Genomic DNA, 18,241 nt, shown 5'->3' on the forward strand with positions numbered 1-18,241 from the left:
GCATCTTAAATGCAACTCACTGTGTAGTTACCTGTGATAAAGTTGTGAAAAAACTGCCAGCCAAACCGAACACGCAACAGGTACTGTCAAACTACAACTGTGCACCCTGCTTTTAAACCAATGTCATAAAAAATATTTTAAATGAAAATAAACAGGATCAGGAAAGGGCATTCCACCCATTTTTATTGTATTTTCCAGACTTTCAAGTTTCTGACTCACATCTTAATTGCCTGGTGATGAGGAGATGTTTTACAGGACATGTCTTAAGCCATACACTCTGTCTTAACCTCTTAATGTCATGTTCTACCATATTACCATTCCATCTCTGAAAAGCCTGACCTGACTCGAAACAAAATGTTTTGGGACCCCCTGAAGTTCTATTCAGCGTGCACTACTGTACCTTACAGGCTCCACTTGCTGACCACCCAGCTGCTATGGATTTATGTAGGGCAGTGTATTCTTTTTTTGCTTGATTTCAAGTGTTTAGCCTGAAAGGAACAGAGAAAGAATAACTTTACAAGAACAACAGTTGATGTAAATATTTTCGAAGGCCTGCTTCTCCTCACAATAAAATATTAGCAGTGGTTCGTCTTCCCTAGAAATTAGTAACTACATAATTTAGGTACCACCACATGATGATATTATCATCACTAGTGGCAGGAAGATCAATTTAAACTATCAATATTTTCATCCTAAACAGATATCAATACAAGTATCTGCATACAATAATAACTGTGTTATGTAAATGTTGAACATTATACAGGCACTAGGCAAAAAATTTCTTCTGAAATCTAGATATTGTATAGATACTCTGTGGTATCATCTTGTAAGAAATCTGCTAGCACTTGATGAGTTAATAATACTGACATCATCATAACACACGTCCTTACCTCTCGACTACGGAGCTTGCTTCCTCAGTTAGTTGAATGGTACGGTGTCTTTGAATCGTTTACGATTTGCATACTGCCGTTTGCCTCTCCATTCAATTTAATGGGATGAGAAGCCAATTCATTACAATCTGATACAGTGTCAATACCAGAACTATATAAAAAAAAAATACCTGGAGAGAACAGGGGATGAGGGACATGTTGTATAAGGACCACTGTGTTACAGAATCACATTTTCAGAAAATAAGACAAGAAGCAGGGTCAACACTGTAGTAATAAATATTTTTAAAAAGATCAAAACTGATTGGTGGATGAGCTATTACAAAAACAGACATGCACCACAGTTTGGCTCCTGGCAACCAGAGAAGTTGTTCATTAGGGAAATTAATTAATCATCCCCACCCCCCCAAGACTCTGCCACTCCAAATGGATGCTATTTCTCTTTGGCGTCATTTTGGGCTGCGTGTTAATGCAGACTGCCAAACGCTAACACTTGCTCATGTACTTCAGTCAGCATTTGCTATACGGGTAGTTGTGAACAGAAAGGCCCACGACCAAGATCCTAGGGAACACTTTCCGGAGCCCTGAACACCACAGCAGATGTCTATTTACTATTTATGGTATTTGATCAAGCATACAGCATATCATGTTCAGATGCTGCTCTTTGACCTGTCTCTGGTGAATCCACTGTGTCTGGGGATCTGGAGGGGGTGGAGACGGGGAGATGGAGGCTAAATATATTTTGGTGAAGTCAGTCTGCACTAATCACTGGATTTGGGCTGACATTTCCCTACTATTATGAGATAGTGCTGCTTATGTTGTATTTTGTGATATTGATATTTTGAAGCTGTTGTGTATCTAATACAACATAGGCAATCACACTTAAAAACATACACATGGCATTCCAGTTATCTTTAATATTACATATTTTATTATTTTTTTATATTTCAATTATGTTTGGATTGAAAAACAGAGTGAAAGAACATACAGCAGCACTGTATTTTTGATTGCATCTACCCCGAACTGCAAATGACTGACTTCTAACCTCTTTTTTTTTTTGTCTTGCATTTTTCTCCCAGTTAAATACATATCACTTTTCAATATGTGATGTGCAAGTGAGGATTTTAAAATAAAGCTTGATGCTTGCAAGTAATCCGCGGCAGATTGATTTAATAAGTGAGCGCAGGAAGCCTGTCACTCGATGTGGACATCGTTTTTATGTGAAATAATTAGACTGAGGCTCAGAAATCATACCTAAAAGTCAGTGGAATCCATACACTAGGGGATTTGGGTTACAGAAGACTGCCATCAACAAATAAGACAAGGCTGCAACAGATCAAGTTACTAGATATGAAGCAATAATATCTTCTGTTTGTGACTGAAATCAGCAAGCAATTCAGCAGCTGCAGCAGATAGATTGAAGGTCTTTTTAAACACCATTTATCAGATTATTGTAAAAATTAAAAAGTGTATTTTTTTAAAACTGTCTTAGACTTATCCACAAGATGAAAATGTAGATCTTCCAAATGGCACTGCTTATGTGGGTTTTACTTACAGTAAACCATAGTAAAAGCATAATTAAATATAGTACCTAATTGTGGAGGCACGTGAAAAAATTATAGTAAATAATATGTAGGCCTGCTCCTTTTTCAGCGTTTATTTTGTAGGGTCCCAGAAAATACTATAATAAATCCCTCACCTAGACTAACATATGTTTAGTTTTGAGCCAACCTATGTTCATTGTTGAAACATAATGAAACCTGTTAATTATGTAACAGGTTTCAGGGGCTTTGATCGTGAAGGTGTTAATTTTTCAGTTTGTTTCTAGGTTCTGACCAGCAGCTGACTAAATGCAGCAGAGTCCTAGATATCTGAGCTAAGGAAAATGAAACAGGTGTCAATCATACCTGATGCCTTCCTATTGCTGAGTCTATCATGGCTTGTTGTCAGCTCAGCTGGTCAGAAATAACTCATAAACTGAAAGTGACAAATCCTGATGTTTGATGATGAAGAACCACAGTCAAATCTGTACTCTTATTATATTACAGTACATTGGAGCATCTGAAAAATAAATGAGAAAGCCTAATCACAATGGAGGAATGGTTAAAAAAAAAAAAAAAGGCAATTGCCAAGCTTTCACCCAAAAGGAACAAGGTGGTAACACTGTGGTACATTTCTTAAAGGTATCTCTACCTTTACCAAAAATGAATGTTATCCAGATAAAGGAAAAAGTTAAGGTTTTTCAAGTAATGGAAAACGGTTCTCTCGCATAGGGAAAGTGCTGATTACCCAGGGAATGGGAAATTTTCTGTGCTAGGGAAATATATTCCTGGATAATGTTGGATCAGTTTTCTGATGAACAATGGACAATAAAAAAATACTAAAATATAAGAAAACAACATACAGTATCTCAAGGAAATACTGGGTCCCTATCTAGTGGTTTAATCAGTAAAGGCAAGGCTCGACTTCACTGGAGTGAAGGGTGAGCCATGTGACCAGGAGCTCAATGGGTTAAATCCTGGTTATGGCAAAAGACCACAGGTCTCATCAACTGGTCATGATGTCCTAAGAGTCCAGGCAGGAATTAAACAGGCTGGGCCATTGCTTCCAGGTTCCAGTAACATCCTTTGCTTAAGTTCGGTGGGTGAGGTGATTGATTCAGCAGTGGAAATGATGGTTGTACATTGATCTCCAGTGCTGCCGATCATTTGGGAATTATCAGCAGTGAGCTGACATTCGAAGTGGGCATTTCAAATGGGTAGGAAAGTTGATTGAAAAAATGCATCAACTGAAATACTGAATTGTCTGCAGGAGTAGGAAAGAACTCGGTATAACAGGTTAGAGAAAGGGGTACAAAAAATCTCTTAAAAGTTTTTTGTTTTTTTTTTTACTCAGGAATTCCCAAGCACAGTCAACGGGACCCTCTTAAGTGCAAAAGACCCGTGGCTGACAACCCTGTTAACCCACAGTTAACAAAAGCTTATTATGGTTTAATAGAGCTTATAATGCAAGTCAGCAGAAGACCGTACAACTCCTGCTTGTAGGGTTTTATTGAAATCTCATTTAACCTCGTGGCTTATAATGATTTTTTCCTGAATGCAGATATTATATCTCAAATTCATAAAGATGGCAACAACAAACTGACCCAGTTGATTACGTGACACGTTAAATCTTTTTGCAAAACATTGTCCCATGGTCTGCTATACTTTATATTCCCAAGTTAATCTCAACTGGTGACTTTCTAACTGTTCAACATCTGTTCAGTTCTGTGGCTGTGTGGTCTGATGGTTAAAGAAAAGGGTCTCCAACCAGGAGGTCCCCGGTTCAAATCACACTGGCTCACTGTGTGATGTTGAGCAAGTCACTTCACCTCCTTGTGCTCTGTCTTTTGGGCGAAACATCGTTGTAAGTGACTCTGCAGCTCACCCACCCTAGTCTCTGTAAGTCACCTTGGATAAAGGTGTCTCGTAAATAAACACAACTAACAACATTTGGAATATATAATTTTATGATAACCATTCTATAGGAAATTATTTATTATCTTAAGGAATTACCAAGCTTACAATTCTCTTCTTTCTCTGTGCTGCTTTCTCTTTTGTTTCTGTTCTCTTTCTTTACATTTTACCTTTTCTAACCTAAATCATTTCCACATTTGACTTTATTCCTGGCCTATGTGACCTATTGTAACTAGCAGCTTTCACACCAATGCGAAGTGAATGTCATGCAACATCAGCACACTCAAATTACTCTTAATGGGACCACTTGGGATTGAAGACCATTGAAGACATTAGGAAAGATGTTTGATATTTTTTCATTTCTTTCAATATTTCAAAATCATTCTAAATAACACTTCTATTTGAGTAGTTCATGCAGATTGTAACTGCGAAGACTAAAATGTCAACACACTGATGTATTTGCTACTTACGCTATCAAAACATTTGTAAAATAAATCAAAAGTATTATTTAAATACTTTTTTTTAGTCCATCCCATGCATATTTTAAGTGGATACATCACAGATTATCCAAAAAAAAAAAAAAATATTTATTTGTATTTGATAAATGTCTAATGTCTAAACAGCTAAACCAAATCTAGGTGAGACAATTCAAGTAATTCATCAGCCATAAACACAAACTCTAAACCTGAATAGCTGTATCTCTGCACACCCCTAAATCAAGATGATAATAGTAAATAGTGGACTAATATATTTATGTCAGCGCAGAAATGATTCTACAACTAAGGTGGAGAATAGAGAGATATTGGCTTAAACACAGCTCATACTAACTGTTGCTGAATGGTACATATTAAAAGCACAAATTTGAAGTCTCATTTATCTTGAATGATCTGAAACTATATTCACTTGGCTTAGTACACTTTTCCCATGATAAACATCAAAATGGATTTAAAACAGGTTAAAAAAAAAAAAAAACATGACCCATGTGCTTTATTACATTTGTAAATACTTTTTGATGGTTTTTTAGATGTATTTGTCTTCTAACCACGAGAGCACAGAACTTCTCCGTCCCACGCATTCAAAAAAGTCTTGAATTGATTCTTGTCCCTGTTGAATGCAATGAGTAGAAACATTTGACGATGCTATTGATTTGAGTGCATTCGTTACCGTAAGTACCCTTCTGACAAATTTCCACTTCATCACCATATCTGTAGATGTTAGGAATCACCCTTGTGCTTAGGCATTTGATAAGGTTGCTAGGCAGTAAGGAGCCACTGTTGTCTGTCAAGCTGAAGAGAGGTGTTGTGTTAAAATATAGATCATTTACTGCCACTGCAGAAACACATCCTGATGCAGCTAAAGGTCATACAAGCTGCTTGTTTCTTCAACGGCAAATTAGTTTTTTGGGGGTTTTTTTTGGATGCTTAGAATAAATCTAATGTATCTAATGCCTCTTTCTTTAGTAGTAAATAACCTGTAAGGCGTGAAATTAGCTGAAAGGCTTTCATGCATGATTAGGTTTCTGCCATTCTGTTGCAGATTACAGTTTGATTCTTTTTCTTGTGTAAGGAAAATGTTACAGAACTATTACAAAACAACTAAGATCTGCTTTAAGGTGCATGTTGCAACTCTTAAAAGAAAGTTATTGATTGAAATATTTGTAATGTGAACTAAGCACTGAGATAAAGGCTTTGTCAATACGACCTGTGTTTTAACCTGCATATTGTATAGCAGGAATAAAAGTGTACTGTTATTCTCCAGGTATACAATATGCATGGTAATCAAAATATGGATACTACACACTTCTAAAGTTATTGTTTATTTGTATGTGTAATAGTTTTTAGAATTTGATAATAAGTTGTACATTAGCAACTTGTTATTAAAACACTATATTGTAATAAACTGTTATTCATTGATAATAATTGTCCAGACCTTAAATAACAAATTTGTATATGTTTTGTAAATGGGGATCTGAAGTATTGAAAAGCCCAGAGCGGGGAAAAGCCATCAGGCTTAGAAGGTAGAAAGGGGGTTAAACAGGCACCCCCTCATTGAAGCCCAAGGCTTACCACTGGGTTAAATGGGCACCCCCTTACAAAAGACCAGGGGTCACAAGAGGGGTTAAAAGGGCACCCCTTACAGAAAACCCAGGAACACCTTGGCCAAAGGAGGAAATGAGGGGACCATCTAGTCCACAACCCCAACCACCAACCCTATGTCCAGACCCGGTGCCTATGGGTCTGAGCCCTTGAGCCAGACTCCCACACGGCCGGCATTGGTGTCCGGACCTCTGATTGCTGGGCCTAACTCCCGGGTTGATGCATCACCAGGCACAGTCGGTCGCCTGGTCTCCTGCTCTGCTCCTCCTGGTGGCCTAGACGTCGCTCCATGTGGAGCTTTATGAGGTGTGTGGCACGGTGGAAGTCCAGTCGGTGTGAATAGAGCTAAGGGTGGCAGGGGTTGGGTTAATTTTGCCCCTGCCAACAATCACAGGTGTGGTTATTCTCTAATTAGGTAATTGTGTGCTAATTGGAGAATGGCCACCTGTAAAAAAGAAAGGAGAGGAGAAAGCCCAATTTCTTTGAAGCCCAGTGCGCAGCCTATATTGTATTATTTTGTTAAACCTGTTATTTTGGCCCTCGTGCCAGTTTATTTCTTCATGTTTTTGGTTGTATATTAAAAGTGTGCATATGCGCTTTCACTGCAGCTTTTTCTGTCTCTTATTCCTGCCAGGAACAGCTTGGGCGTGATGCTACCCTGGCACACACATGCTGAAATGACAATTAAACTTTTCATATTCTACCAGTTCAGTGCTTGCAGCTGAAGCTACTCCATTCCTGGCAGATATTGGCCTCCCTCATTACATAAGGGTTATAATTTAATCCTAAAGAATTGAACAAAATGATGTATGGACCCTCATAGGCACTGAACATGTTATAACTGCAGCAGTTTTGGGGCTGAAAAGGTATATATGTAAAGACATGGGGTAGGATGGAGTTAAGATTTGGTCATCATCAATAATCTCTATCAACTCCTTTGTTAATTATTCTTAACTGCCATCTTGCTTATTTAATTCAATTGGCTTTTCTAAATGGGCTATGTGTCTAATTTCTATATTAATTTAATCAAACTATTAAACCTATTTATGCGGCTTGACATCTTTTGAAATGTTTTCCACTGAAGCAGGCATTTATAATCACAAACATTTATAGCGTGTGTGTGTGTTTCTGTGTGAGCATTTCTGGCTAAGATGGGCCACCTGACTCTATAAGAGAATATATGTGACCTATTCTGAGTAGGGGGGGTGATTCCACGTGTCCTGCATCCAGTCCTGGTTTTTTAGCACTACTGTATTAAAATGCATGACTGAAATAATCAGCTATCTAAATCTTTTCACGAATCAACTAAAGACCTACCAACTCAAATCAGACTTATTACAGGTTGTACAACTCCTATTATATTGTTAATCAATTAAATTGTCAACAAGGTAGGTCTATTTCTGAGGACTGGGGGAGGGGGGGATTTTCCAGTTTGTGGTTTCTCTCACGCAGCATCAAATCCTGAAAATTAGGATAGGGTTAGGGTGGGAGGGAAGATACAAAGCAGGTAAATTTTACATTTTGGGAAGGAACTGAAATCACAATTTCCACAAATCACTTTTATTTAAATAAAAGAAGCATCTGGAAGCTTATAGAAACTTGCTTGAGGAGTTTGGCAAAAACAGATGGGAATAAAACATTTTTTGTGTTTAGTGTACTGTGGTATGGCCATTTTATATTTTGTTTATATGTTGTGTTCTTCAAGTATGCAATATAACGTAAATGCAACTACAGAACTGCCTTTATAAAAGGACCCACCTTATCTAATGCGGGTCATAAAGCACCTGCATTTATTATTTTTTTCTTTACCATGTTGAATGGTTTTCAGTTGGTGAGCCTCAGTTCAACAATTGCTCTACACGTATATTATTTATTCCTAGCGCACGCATGTTTTCAGTTGTATTACAGGCCTTTGTGAAAAGTCTAAAAATAACCTGTCTGATATTTATTAGGAAACTGGCTGCAGATTGCACCGCTATTTCATTGTGAGGTGCCTTGGGATCAATAGTTATGAAAGGTGCAATATACTGCAAATGTATTTATTCATATTAATGTTATTATTGGACCAGTATAATGCATACATAACAAAATAATTACAATATGATTACATAACAGCAGTAAAATGACCCTCAGTGTCAATCGTCTGTCCACTAATCCCAAAACCCTGCCTGCTGTTGGCCAGATAGTTCAGAGGCTTTATAACTTTGGTGCGCAGAGCTGTCTGTCACATTTATACTGCAGTTGAGTAATGCCTGTAGAGAAGATTAATGATTAAGCCACCCTGGCAGAGTAGGTTGGAGGGAAATTCCACAGATTTCTTATGTTTATATTTATCAGACAACCAGGCCCAACTCACACAAGTAATACAGCAGTAATGCAATAGTGTGGAGCTGTGGAAGACTTTTGGGTTAACTAATTCATCATCAAAGTAGTAAAACTGGTTTGGCACATTGGTCCCCATTTTCTAATGGGCTGTTGCGGTACAGCGTGGTAATTTAGGTCAGTGAAAACATTATGCTATAATCACACCTGTTTCATTAGTTCCTTTAACTATTAAACTACATTTAATATCATAATGGAGAAAAGCTTGAAAACATACAGTTATCTTAACTCTTTCCACACAATGTACAATCACCACGGCAGCCAGATGCACCAGATAAGTGATTTTCTTCTTCTAGTATTACCACCTCTAATTCCAAGGTAGAAATCATGGAGGAAAATATGTTTACCATAATTCAACCCACTTGGTCATTACTTTTGAGGCTGTTCCTCAATGTATGCAGTTTTGAAGTCAGAAGCATCCGTCCAATGGCTGACTCGATCTAAGTCAAACAGATCTGCTATCATGACAACATTTCGACACTTAATGCAAAAAAAGGAAGAACTTTTCAACACACAGCCTAGCAGGAGAAAAAGGAAGAGAGATTTTAAACCTGAAATGGTACAGAATGTCTCCACCTGTTTGCTTAAAAAAAATATATATATATAGCGTTACACGTCCCACTGTGTTTAAATAACGTACCTGTCATTCTTATTTTCATTGTAACGTCTTGACAGCTTTTTACATTTATAACTGTAAAGTCTGTTTCAAAAAAAGCTCTTTTCAAAATGGCTGCTCTAGTGCACTGACAGTGTATGGATTATTGCCCACGTTGTGAAACAGGTAAACACAGCAATAACGATCCATGATGTGGTATGAAACAGAAAATCTGTTATGTTTGTTTTGTTTGTTTTTAATAGCTCTTTCTGCAGGGATTTGGAGGACAGATCTCAAACCATAGCACACTAGAGTGGCCAATTTGAAAACAGCTTTGAAACAGATTTTAAAGCTAGATTTATAAAAAGTTGTCAGGACAAAGAAAAATGACAGGTACTTTATTTAAACAGTTGTAGCAACACTTGGGGATGTATAATGCTATATTCTTCGAAGCCCCGTTACTTACTCTCAGATCCACAGCACTAATACAACTGAGAGCCAAATACATCCTGAGTAATCCATTTCACTGCCACTGAGTATAGAATTTGCTGTTCTAAATATATTATGGAATACATTGGAGAAACAGGAAATTCAATTACCACTAGATTATCCCAACACAGGTATGATCAGTTGTCCTTTAAATTATAAAAAAAAAAAAAAAAATTCTAGTAACCATTTATTCCTCAGTTGTTCAATTGTTTCATCCCTACTCTTCAGCTGAATGTAGTTTATCCAGAACAAAACAAGCTCACAGACTATACCTCATACTGTGATATAGTCGTCATTTTACTCATGTTACTGGTGTGCAATGTTTCCTGACACAAATCAGTGAGCCACTCTCTTAATAGGAAAATGGCTCCTAATTGAGGTGTTTGTACTTTACAATGCATTAGTAAGACCTCATCTAGAATATTGTGTTCAGTTCTGGTCACCTTGCTACAAAAAGGATATTGCTGCTCTAGAAAGAGTGCAAAGCAGAGCGACCAGAATTATTCTGGGTTTAAAAGGCATGTCACATGCAGACAGGCTTAAAGAATTGAATCTATTCAGTTTTGTACAAAGCGGCAATCTGATTCAAGCATTCAGCAGTCTAAAAGGTATTGAAAATGTTGACCCAAGGGACTTTTTCGACCTGAGGACCAAGGATCAGAAATGGAGATTAGATAAAAGAGCATTTAGAACAGAAAATAGGAGGAGCTTTTTTACACAGAGAATTGTGAGAGTCTGGAACCAACTACCCTATAATTCTGTTGAAGCTGTACACCCTGGGATTCTTCAAGAAGCTGCTTGATGAGATTCTGGGATCAATGAGCTACTAACAACCAAACAAGCAAGATGGGCCGAATGGCCTCCTCTCGTTTGTAAACTTTATCATGTTACACAAACAAGGCAACGCTCAAAAGCTACTGATGTTGCTGTTACTATACAGGGAGGTGCCAAATTACTGCTTAAAATATTTCAGTTGGACTGCCAATCAGTCCCTTAATCCAGGGGTTATGAAAATAACAAGAAGTTTATCCATGTATTTTATCGAGACCCCAAATTCTTGTTGCAGTTTTCATTATCAGGAAATATATACTGAATATAAACTGAATGTCTGAGTAACCTAGGGCTGGTTTTTCAAAACTTTTAATTTGGATCAAAGTGATCCAGATTTTGTAATCGAGATTACTTTTATCTGGATCATTTTGATTCGGTTTATCAGAAAACGTCACTGCTGTTTTACATTTATCCAGATAACAAATAATCATGATTACGAATCCAGTTTTTTAGGCTAGTTCTTCATTTTTTTTTTAAGAGGCCTTATTTTTGATATAACCTAATTTAACAAACTAAATAAGCTTGTGGTAATAATGATTAATACACAAATGTATTTTGTTTTATTTCTTAATTTTTTTAACAAAATCTAAATCACTTTTAATGTTAGTGCACATATAACACATGCAAATAATGGTTATTTTATTTATGCCTACTTAGCATAAATTAAATAACTAAATCTGAATTGAATAGAAATAAAATCTTTGAAAAAAGGATCTGTGTTTTTAGACATCTTCCTCGTCTTCCTCGTCAGTCGGGAGTCCAGCGTCTCAGACAAGCTTTAAAGAGGCGTGTGTGAAGACGTATGCTTTTTTATTAAAGTTTTAAATATGTGTTTTCCTTTTTGCTTACATGGACACAAAACTTTAATAAATATGTAAATATTATATTCTAACACTCTATTTTGACATAACGTGTGGTTGCAATGACAATTCAGAAACACGTGGAAATGTGGCTGGAGCTGTAAATTGAGTAAGTGATGATTAATTAGGCTCCAGTCACAGGGTATGTTGTTAATGATGTTGGTGTGGGTTTAGGGGCTGATAGTGCCGTGTTTCATTTAAAGTGGCGGCTCGGCCTGAAACCACAGGCTGTATAAAATATATACTGTATATTGTTTTTTTTTTTTTTTTTTTTTTTTTTTAACAGCCATAATTCATATCAAAACAGTGCGGAGCAATTTTATCAATTCTCCATTCTCAGACAGGGGCTGGAACTAGGGGTAAAGAAATAGGTAAATAAACATGGCTCCCCCTGGGCCAGGGTCTGTCTAGAATACTTAAAAACTACCAATGCCCCATAGATAGCGTAAGAGTCCCAGTCTGGTAGAAGCCATGTACCAATGCCCCATAGATAGCGTAAGAGTCCCAGTCTGGTAGAAGCCATGTACCGACGCCCCATAGACAGCAATTTAACCAGGAAATGAATCCATTAAGACCGTTACCAAAATTTAGAAATTACAAATACAACCAACACAATAAAACATGCGGTTCAAACTTGATCAGCAGCACACAGAGAGCAGAAAACATAATAAATAGAATATCTATTTTTAAATGTGATTGTGGAGTGAAATATATATTTTTTAAATAAAATTATAAATCTGTAGCTACAGTAAGCATATTTCCTAAAAAGCTATATACGTTTGTTAGAATACATGTACAGTGTGATTCACAAAGTGCACACCACATTTCGTACTGTTGAAAGTGTTTAAAGATTCCACCATTTACAGCCATGCACATTCTGATCCATACAGAGATTTCATGGCAACTTTAAACAACATCACGTTATTCTTTAATTTTGAATTTGCTGGAAAAAGTATAGTCTGTACTGTATTACAATAAATAAAAAGCTGGTATTCCATCAAATTTCCTATTAACGATTTGAGAAACATTGTTCTGTACAAGTTATATAAATAGAAACATGGTTCTTTTTGGCACTGAATACATTTCAAGCAGTATCTGTGCAAATGTTTGAATATTTTTGCCTAGTCAATCTTTATCCCAGCACTTTAATATTTATCACATTTCATAATGCTAAACAAGTGAAGACTGAAGTTCTTCAAAGTTGGGATTAAAAAAAAATTGATGCAAAATAATAAGCACCAATACAGAGGGTCCTCATGATCGCACACAATTAGTAGCAAATTTCCAGTTTATCAGATTACAGCCAAAACACCTATAGGTGTGTATGGTAAATAGTTGGAGAAGTCTGACCATTAATGGCAAAACATTACATTTTTGTATGTCACTTGTCTGCACAGTCCCCTTGTTACAGGCCTATTCCCTTTCGTATTCTTACTATACCATCAAAATGAGTATCAGTAACCCAGGGATTGTTTGACATAGACAATGTGCAAATTGCAGATATACCAACAACTAACTACTTCTGTTGATATATATTGTAACAACAATAGAATTAAAGATTTAACATGGTGCTTAGTCTCTTTTTATGGTTAAAACATTCTTTCTGCTTAAAATAAATTAAATCTGTGTGGCGCCTAACACGTTACACACTAAAATCACTCAATTTAGAGATTAACAGGAATTTATTAACTGAAAACATGAAGGGTTTTTTACTTCAGTGGAGTCACAGGGTTGTTGTTTTTTTTTTTTTTAGCAATCTAGTCTGGTGTATATCAAACAAAAACTCCACATTCCGTTCTTAGTAGTTAATAACCTTTTTATACAGTGCAGTAATTCACTTTTTCTAGTTAATATAGAAAGTATTTTACAATTCCTTCTCATGTTTGTCTTATGACATGATTAGCATCATGATATTGCTGCTTTCAGGTGGGCCCTGAACAGTAAGTAGCCTACAGGGGATGGACAAACAACAGAAACTATGTACAAGGACCCCATGGGCAGGGAAGACAGCATTCATTACAGGGTAAAACTTTTTACAACAAAAATCTACATGCTAATACATGATGGGCCACATTTTTAAATAATTTACTCGTGTCTTTAATTAACTTTTGATAGAACTAGAACCAAACAACTAAGTTATATATTTCAAGTTCTCTTTAGCACCCTCAAGGTGTTTTCTTTTTCATTTTGTAACATTAACACAGGGATGGAAATAAGACACTTATTGCATAGCAGGTCAATCCTGGCTCAACCTGGGTCAGCAGCGACCCACCTCAGGATGTGGGTGGACACACTTAAACCCGGGTCGAGTTGACAAAATGCATGGCGGGCGCTTGCAATTGGTGGAAGTAACAAACAGCCACGCCTGTGTGAAGGTTTCACTTCTTCAAGGACCTTGAGAGCCATTTCTGTTCATTCACGGTTTGCTGATTGAGACACACCATGAGCCAGATTGCTGCCAGGAAGGCGTGGGGTGATTAAGAAACATTTGCTCTAATCAACATGTGGGCTGACGATTCAATCCAGGCAAGCTTGGATGGAAGAGTCCATAACAAACACCTGCTGCCGGGGCACTGGGTACTTGCTTCTGTCACCCGGGTTGACCCTGCTTCTTCAAAAAGCAGTGTGAAAATGCTTAACCGACCCACGTGACACAGTGACGCGACCCGGGTAAAGTTCAACCTGGGTAGAGAATGCCAGGGGTGAAAGGGGCTTTATTTCCACCCCTGTTAACATGCTTTATTCTGCTTTCAAAAAAAAAAAAAAAAAAAAAACAACTCCCCAGTAATGTTGCTGAAGCGAACACCCTGGGATCCTTCAAGAAGCTGTTGACGAGAATCTGGGATCAATAAGCTACTAACAACCAAACGAGCAAGACGGGCCGAATGGCCTCCTCTTACTTGTAAACTTTCTTATGTTCTTAAAATAGGAGCTAATTAACACTAGAAGCCCCGCAACAGTCATTTTGGCGGTTTTTGGTTTTAAAAAATGTAATTTCCTCCACTCGTGTAACACATATGGGGCTGCGTGTTCATGTACCTTTCTGTCCGTATGTATTAAATATCACAAAGCATGAAACGTGGGAGTGCAGAAATAAAGCAGCAGCCACACAGAAAACAATTTTGTACTGTGAGTATACAGAACGGTATTCTTTCTGTAATATATATAATTTTCTAAACTTACTATAATATATAAGAAGCACTTTGAAGATATGTGCCGATAAGTCTGTGTGATGTTTAAATCGTTCCGTGGGGGTACATGACCATGTCTCAGTGACTTTCTTCGATAATTCCAGAGCTGGAAGTCTGTTCTCAAAAACGCCCAATTCACTTCTGAAACATCAGTACCAGTAATTTGTGCCACATCTTGGGATACAGATGCACCCACCAACTGAACCCCTATTACCATCCCTCTGCAAGGTCTGTCAGATCAACAGTATTGCACATTGTGAAACTGACATACAGGGTTATTCAGAACACATGGCAGCAATTGCGTGTGCTTGTAATTGGTAGCATTTGCTGAGACAAATATAACTAATTTTTTTTTAACTGGATTGCACACGTAAACTTGCACAGGTAAACTTAAAAAGATCCAGTGCACTAGATGAACCCATGAGGCATTTGCTCGATGTTATGTTCATTCTTTAGTGGACGGGCAGATATGGCCAAAACTTCTGTCTAGACTCTCGAGTCATTTCTCATTTAACACCATAATACAGCCATAGTCACAGACAAGCAATTCCATTGGCCTGCAGTGATAGTCCTCCCAGTTCCAACCAGTCTCCCTTCATCAGCGAAGACAGCAGAGGACTGTGCTGTAATCAGCTCTGTACCAGTTTTACTTTGTTTGCATTAGGTGATTCTATTATTTCTCCAGACATAAACTCTTCCTAAAAGAAAAAAGATCAACAGACAGAATGTTTTTTATTATAAAAATATTCGCACAGCATTTTTCAAGACTGTAGTCAAGTCTGTGTAGAGGCTCACTGTATCCTTTGTACATCAATGGCCTATACAACCAATCAAACTAAACCTTATTCCTCACCATGTGGGCAAAGAAAGCTTAAATCATGGCTAATTACATTTACAGTAATTAAATTACTGTCTAACAGTTTTAAATTGGTTAAATTGGATTAAAAACTATTAAACCAAATATAAAGAAGGTTTAAATGGGATCAAAAACTTAAACCAAAGAAAAAAGAAAGAAAACAAACGCACACTTACCTTATCATAGATAACTCGTACTATCAAGGAACAGCTAGGGCATGTGGCAACCTCTTCACCATTTTCTAGGTCTTCCTGCAATAATATTATTAATATTATTATTATTAATATTATTATTATATTTTTTATAGTACAGAATTCACAACTAGGCAAAGTATAACTGAATGTTACATATATTGTTATAATATAAACAGGTTTACGGAGAACAGAATTATTGGAAAAAGATCAGATTAAATCTCAGAAGAACCATTATATACATTGGACAATCATCATTAAGGCCACCAGGCACAATGCTGAAGAATGCTGGGTGGAGATTTAATTTGGTGTAAAAAACAAGGTCCAATGTGCAACTGAATCCCTATTTACACACAGCTCCTTTCTTTAGGTTTACAAACTAAAGACGCTGGTTTATTTCTAAAGCTTTGCCGGCTGCTACTCCAAAATGTAAGTTGCACCACTGTACCTTTCAAATGGTAATATAGTTACAAAACTAAGAATCAGCCAACGGGTGCTGTACACTTAACTCGAAAACACAACATTCCACCAAATGTCTCATCCTTTAACTTTATATTATTTACAAAAATATAAAACAAAATACAGCTGCATCATACATACAACTACAGCTGTCGTTACGCTCCCGCAGATTCTCTTTTTATTTTTTTTTTGTTTAAGCACCCAAACAAAAAAACAACAACTATCCTTAAACGGACATCTTTGGAAAATAAGTCAAATCATATTTTTAAAACCTTACTTTTCTTCCGACTTCAACATAATTGATCTAAACGTCACCTTACCTTATTTACAATTACTATCAACATTTCATTTGTCCATGCGCAATTTCAGTCCGTGCCACGTCATATGCGACACACCTAACTCCTAAACTTAACCCCTAAATCAAACTAACCCCTACCGCTAAACACAACCCTAACACGATGTCACTATTAAACTGTTACTATTACATTTCAACACTGTTCGTTTCGCGCCCTCTAGAGGCCATTCATCCGATGTTCACCGCCTGAACTGAAAATAATACAAAGTAATATTTTCACCTATTTTATAAATAAATGAATCATTTCTGAATACCGTCAATTTATTTCTGAAAATGGCCTATTAAAGCTTAACGACAAAATATTTTGCAGAATGTTTTACTTTTGAGAGTGTGAGTTAAGTGTACCGTAAACCAGCCAACCTACTTACAACGCATTATACATAACTGAACAGTTTTGAGTTACACGAAGTTATTTACACATCCAAGTAAAAAAAAACAAAAACAACAACAAAAAAAAAAAAACAGCAAACGTGTTATTGTTGCTAGCTTCACATTGCTTAATAATACAGCCGTACAGGTCGCGAAGAATGCTGACGTCAGAAGCGCCTGGCATAGGAACACTACTTTGTTAAACTTTTTTTTATTATTAAAAACACAACTGTTATAGGTTCCTACTTCACCTGAGACAGACCCAAACTAAGTGTTGTCAAAGTGAGACAACACGCATAATGTCACGAAGCAAAATACTACACGTGGGGGAGAAAAACAACAAAAAAACAACAACATTTTAGCCAACAAATATTTAAACTCTGGCTACATTTATCTGTCTACAGGTCTACAGCCTGGGTTAGTCATCCTGCACTAGCTGCCAGACCTATGATGAACTGAAACAACATATACCAATCTCTTACGTACTTTAGAAATAACAAATCTATCACCACATGGACAGGGGTAGTAATATGTCTCGGTTTCTTCATCGTATTCAAAGTCTTCAATCTCCACCTCGTCATGAAACACTGACATTTTGAGTTTAGCACAACTACAAGATGGATGATGACGAACTCAAGCGGCGAGTCTCACACAAACCACGTGTATCCCAGTACGCACTAAACCAACATGGAGCGCTGTGCATTCTGGTAACAGTAGTTTTCCCCCCAATGTTCTGTTGGCCGAGTTTTGGTCTCTTTACACATTGAAGCTTGTATTATTCAAACTGTAGCATAGTTACAGTACATGTTGACAAAATAAATAAAGAAATCAATAAAATAACGCTACACAATTAAACACATCTTGACATCCCCATTTTTAAAGGCTACAAAAAATAATTTGAGAACTTTAGAAAATTTTGGAACACCAGTCTGATGCAAAATATAACAAAAAAAGTCATTTTGTATGGTGCCAAACCTTTCATTTTGGGGGAAGTAGAAAGAACAGCTACAGAAGAATGCATTTTAAATCTTCTGCATACAATGTTGCGTTTCAGTTTTCCAATAGTGATAGCAGGGGGAGCCCACACGAGGAAAACATGACAGTGGTCAGTGGAGCGAGTAATTTGATGAGAAACTGACATTTGCCTGTGTACCTCTTGTTTATTTAACCGTTACTTGTTTAGTGTTGCTTCATACTTGTTTAATAGATAATAATACATAGCTTT

General features: G+C 36.9%; 1 protein-coding gene across 1 annotated transcript; it reads right to left on the reverse strand.

Moving 5' to 3' along the window:
• Positions 1 to 14,714: 14,714 nt before the first annotated feature.
• Positions 14,715 to 17,667, reverse strand: LOC121321135 (DPH3 homolog). The gene is made up of 3 exons (XM_041260030.1): positions 17,503 to 17,667; positions 15,819 to 15,893; positions 14,715 to 15,484 (listed from the first exon to the last, which is right to left on the reverse strand). The coding sequence occupies exons 1-3, from the start codon at positions 17,608 to 17,610 to the stop codon at positions 15,416 to 15,418; spliced, it is 252 nt and encodes an 83-aa protein (XP_041115964.1). The 5' UTR covers positions 17,611 to 17,667; the 3' UTR covers positions 14,715 to 15,415.
• Between the last annotated feature and the right edge of the window lie 574 nt (positions 17,668 to 18,241).

The sequence above is a fragment of the Polyodon spathula genome, chromosome 9, assembly GCF_017654505.1.
Source record: "Polyodon spathula isolate WHYD16114869_AA chromosome 9, ASM1765450v1, whole genome shotgun sequence".
NCBI lineage: Eukaryota > Metazoa > Chordata > Actinopteri > Acipenseriformes > Polyodontidae > Polyodon > Polyodon spathula.

Bases quoted from the DNA above. Each gene is read 5' to 3' on its own strand.
- LOC121321135 (XM_041260030.1), bottom strand. From the start codon at position 17,610: ATGTCAGTGTTTCATGACGAGGTGGAGATTGAAGACTTTGAATACGAT. The intron at 15,894-17,502 runs GTACGTAAGAGA...ATATTATTGCAG, and splicing joins ATAGATTTGTTATTTCTAAA to GAAGACCTAGAAAATGGTGA. The intron at 15,485-15,818 runs GTAAGTGTGCGT...TTTTTCTTTTAG, and splicing joins TACGAGTTATCTATGATAAG to GAAGAGTTTATGTCTGGAGA.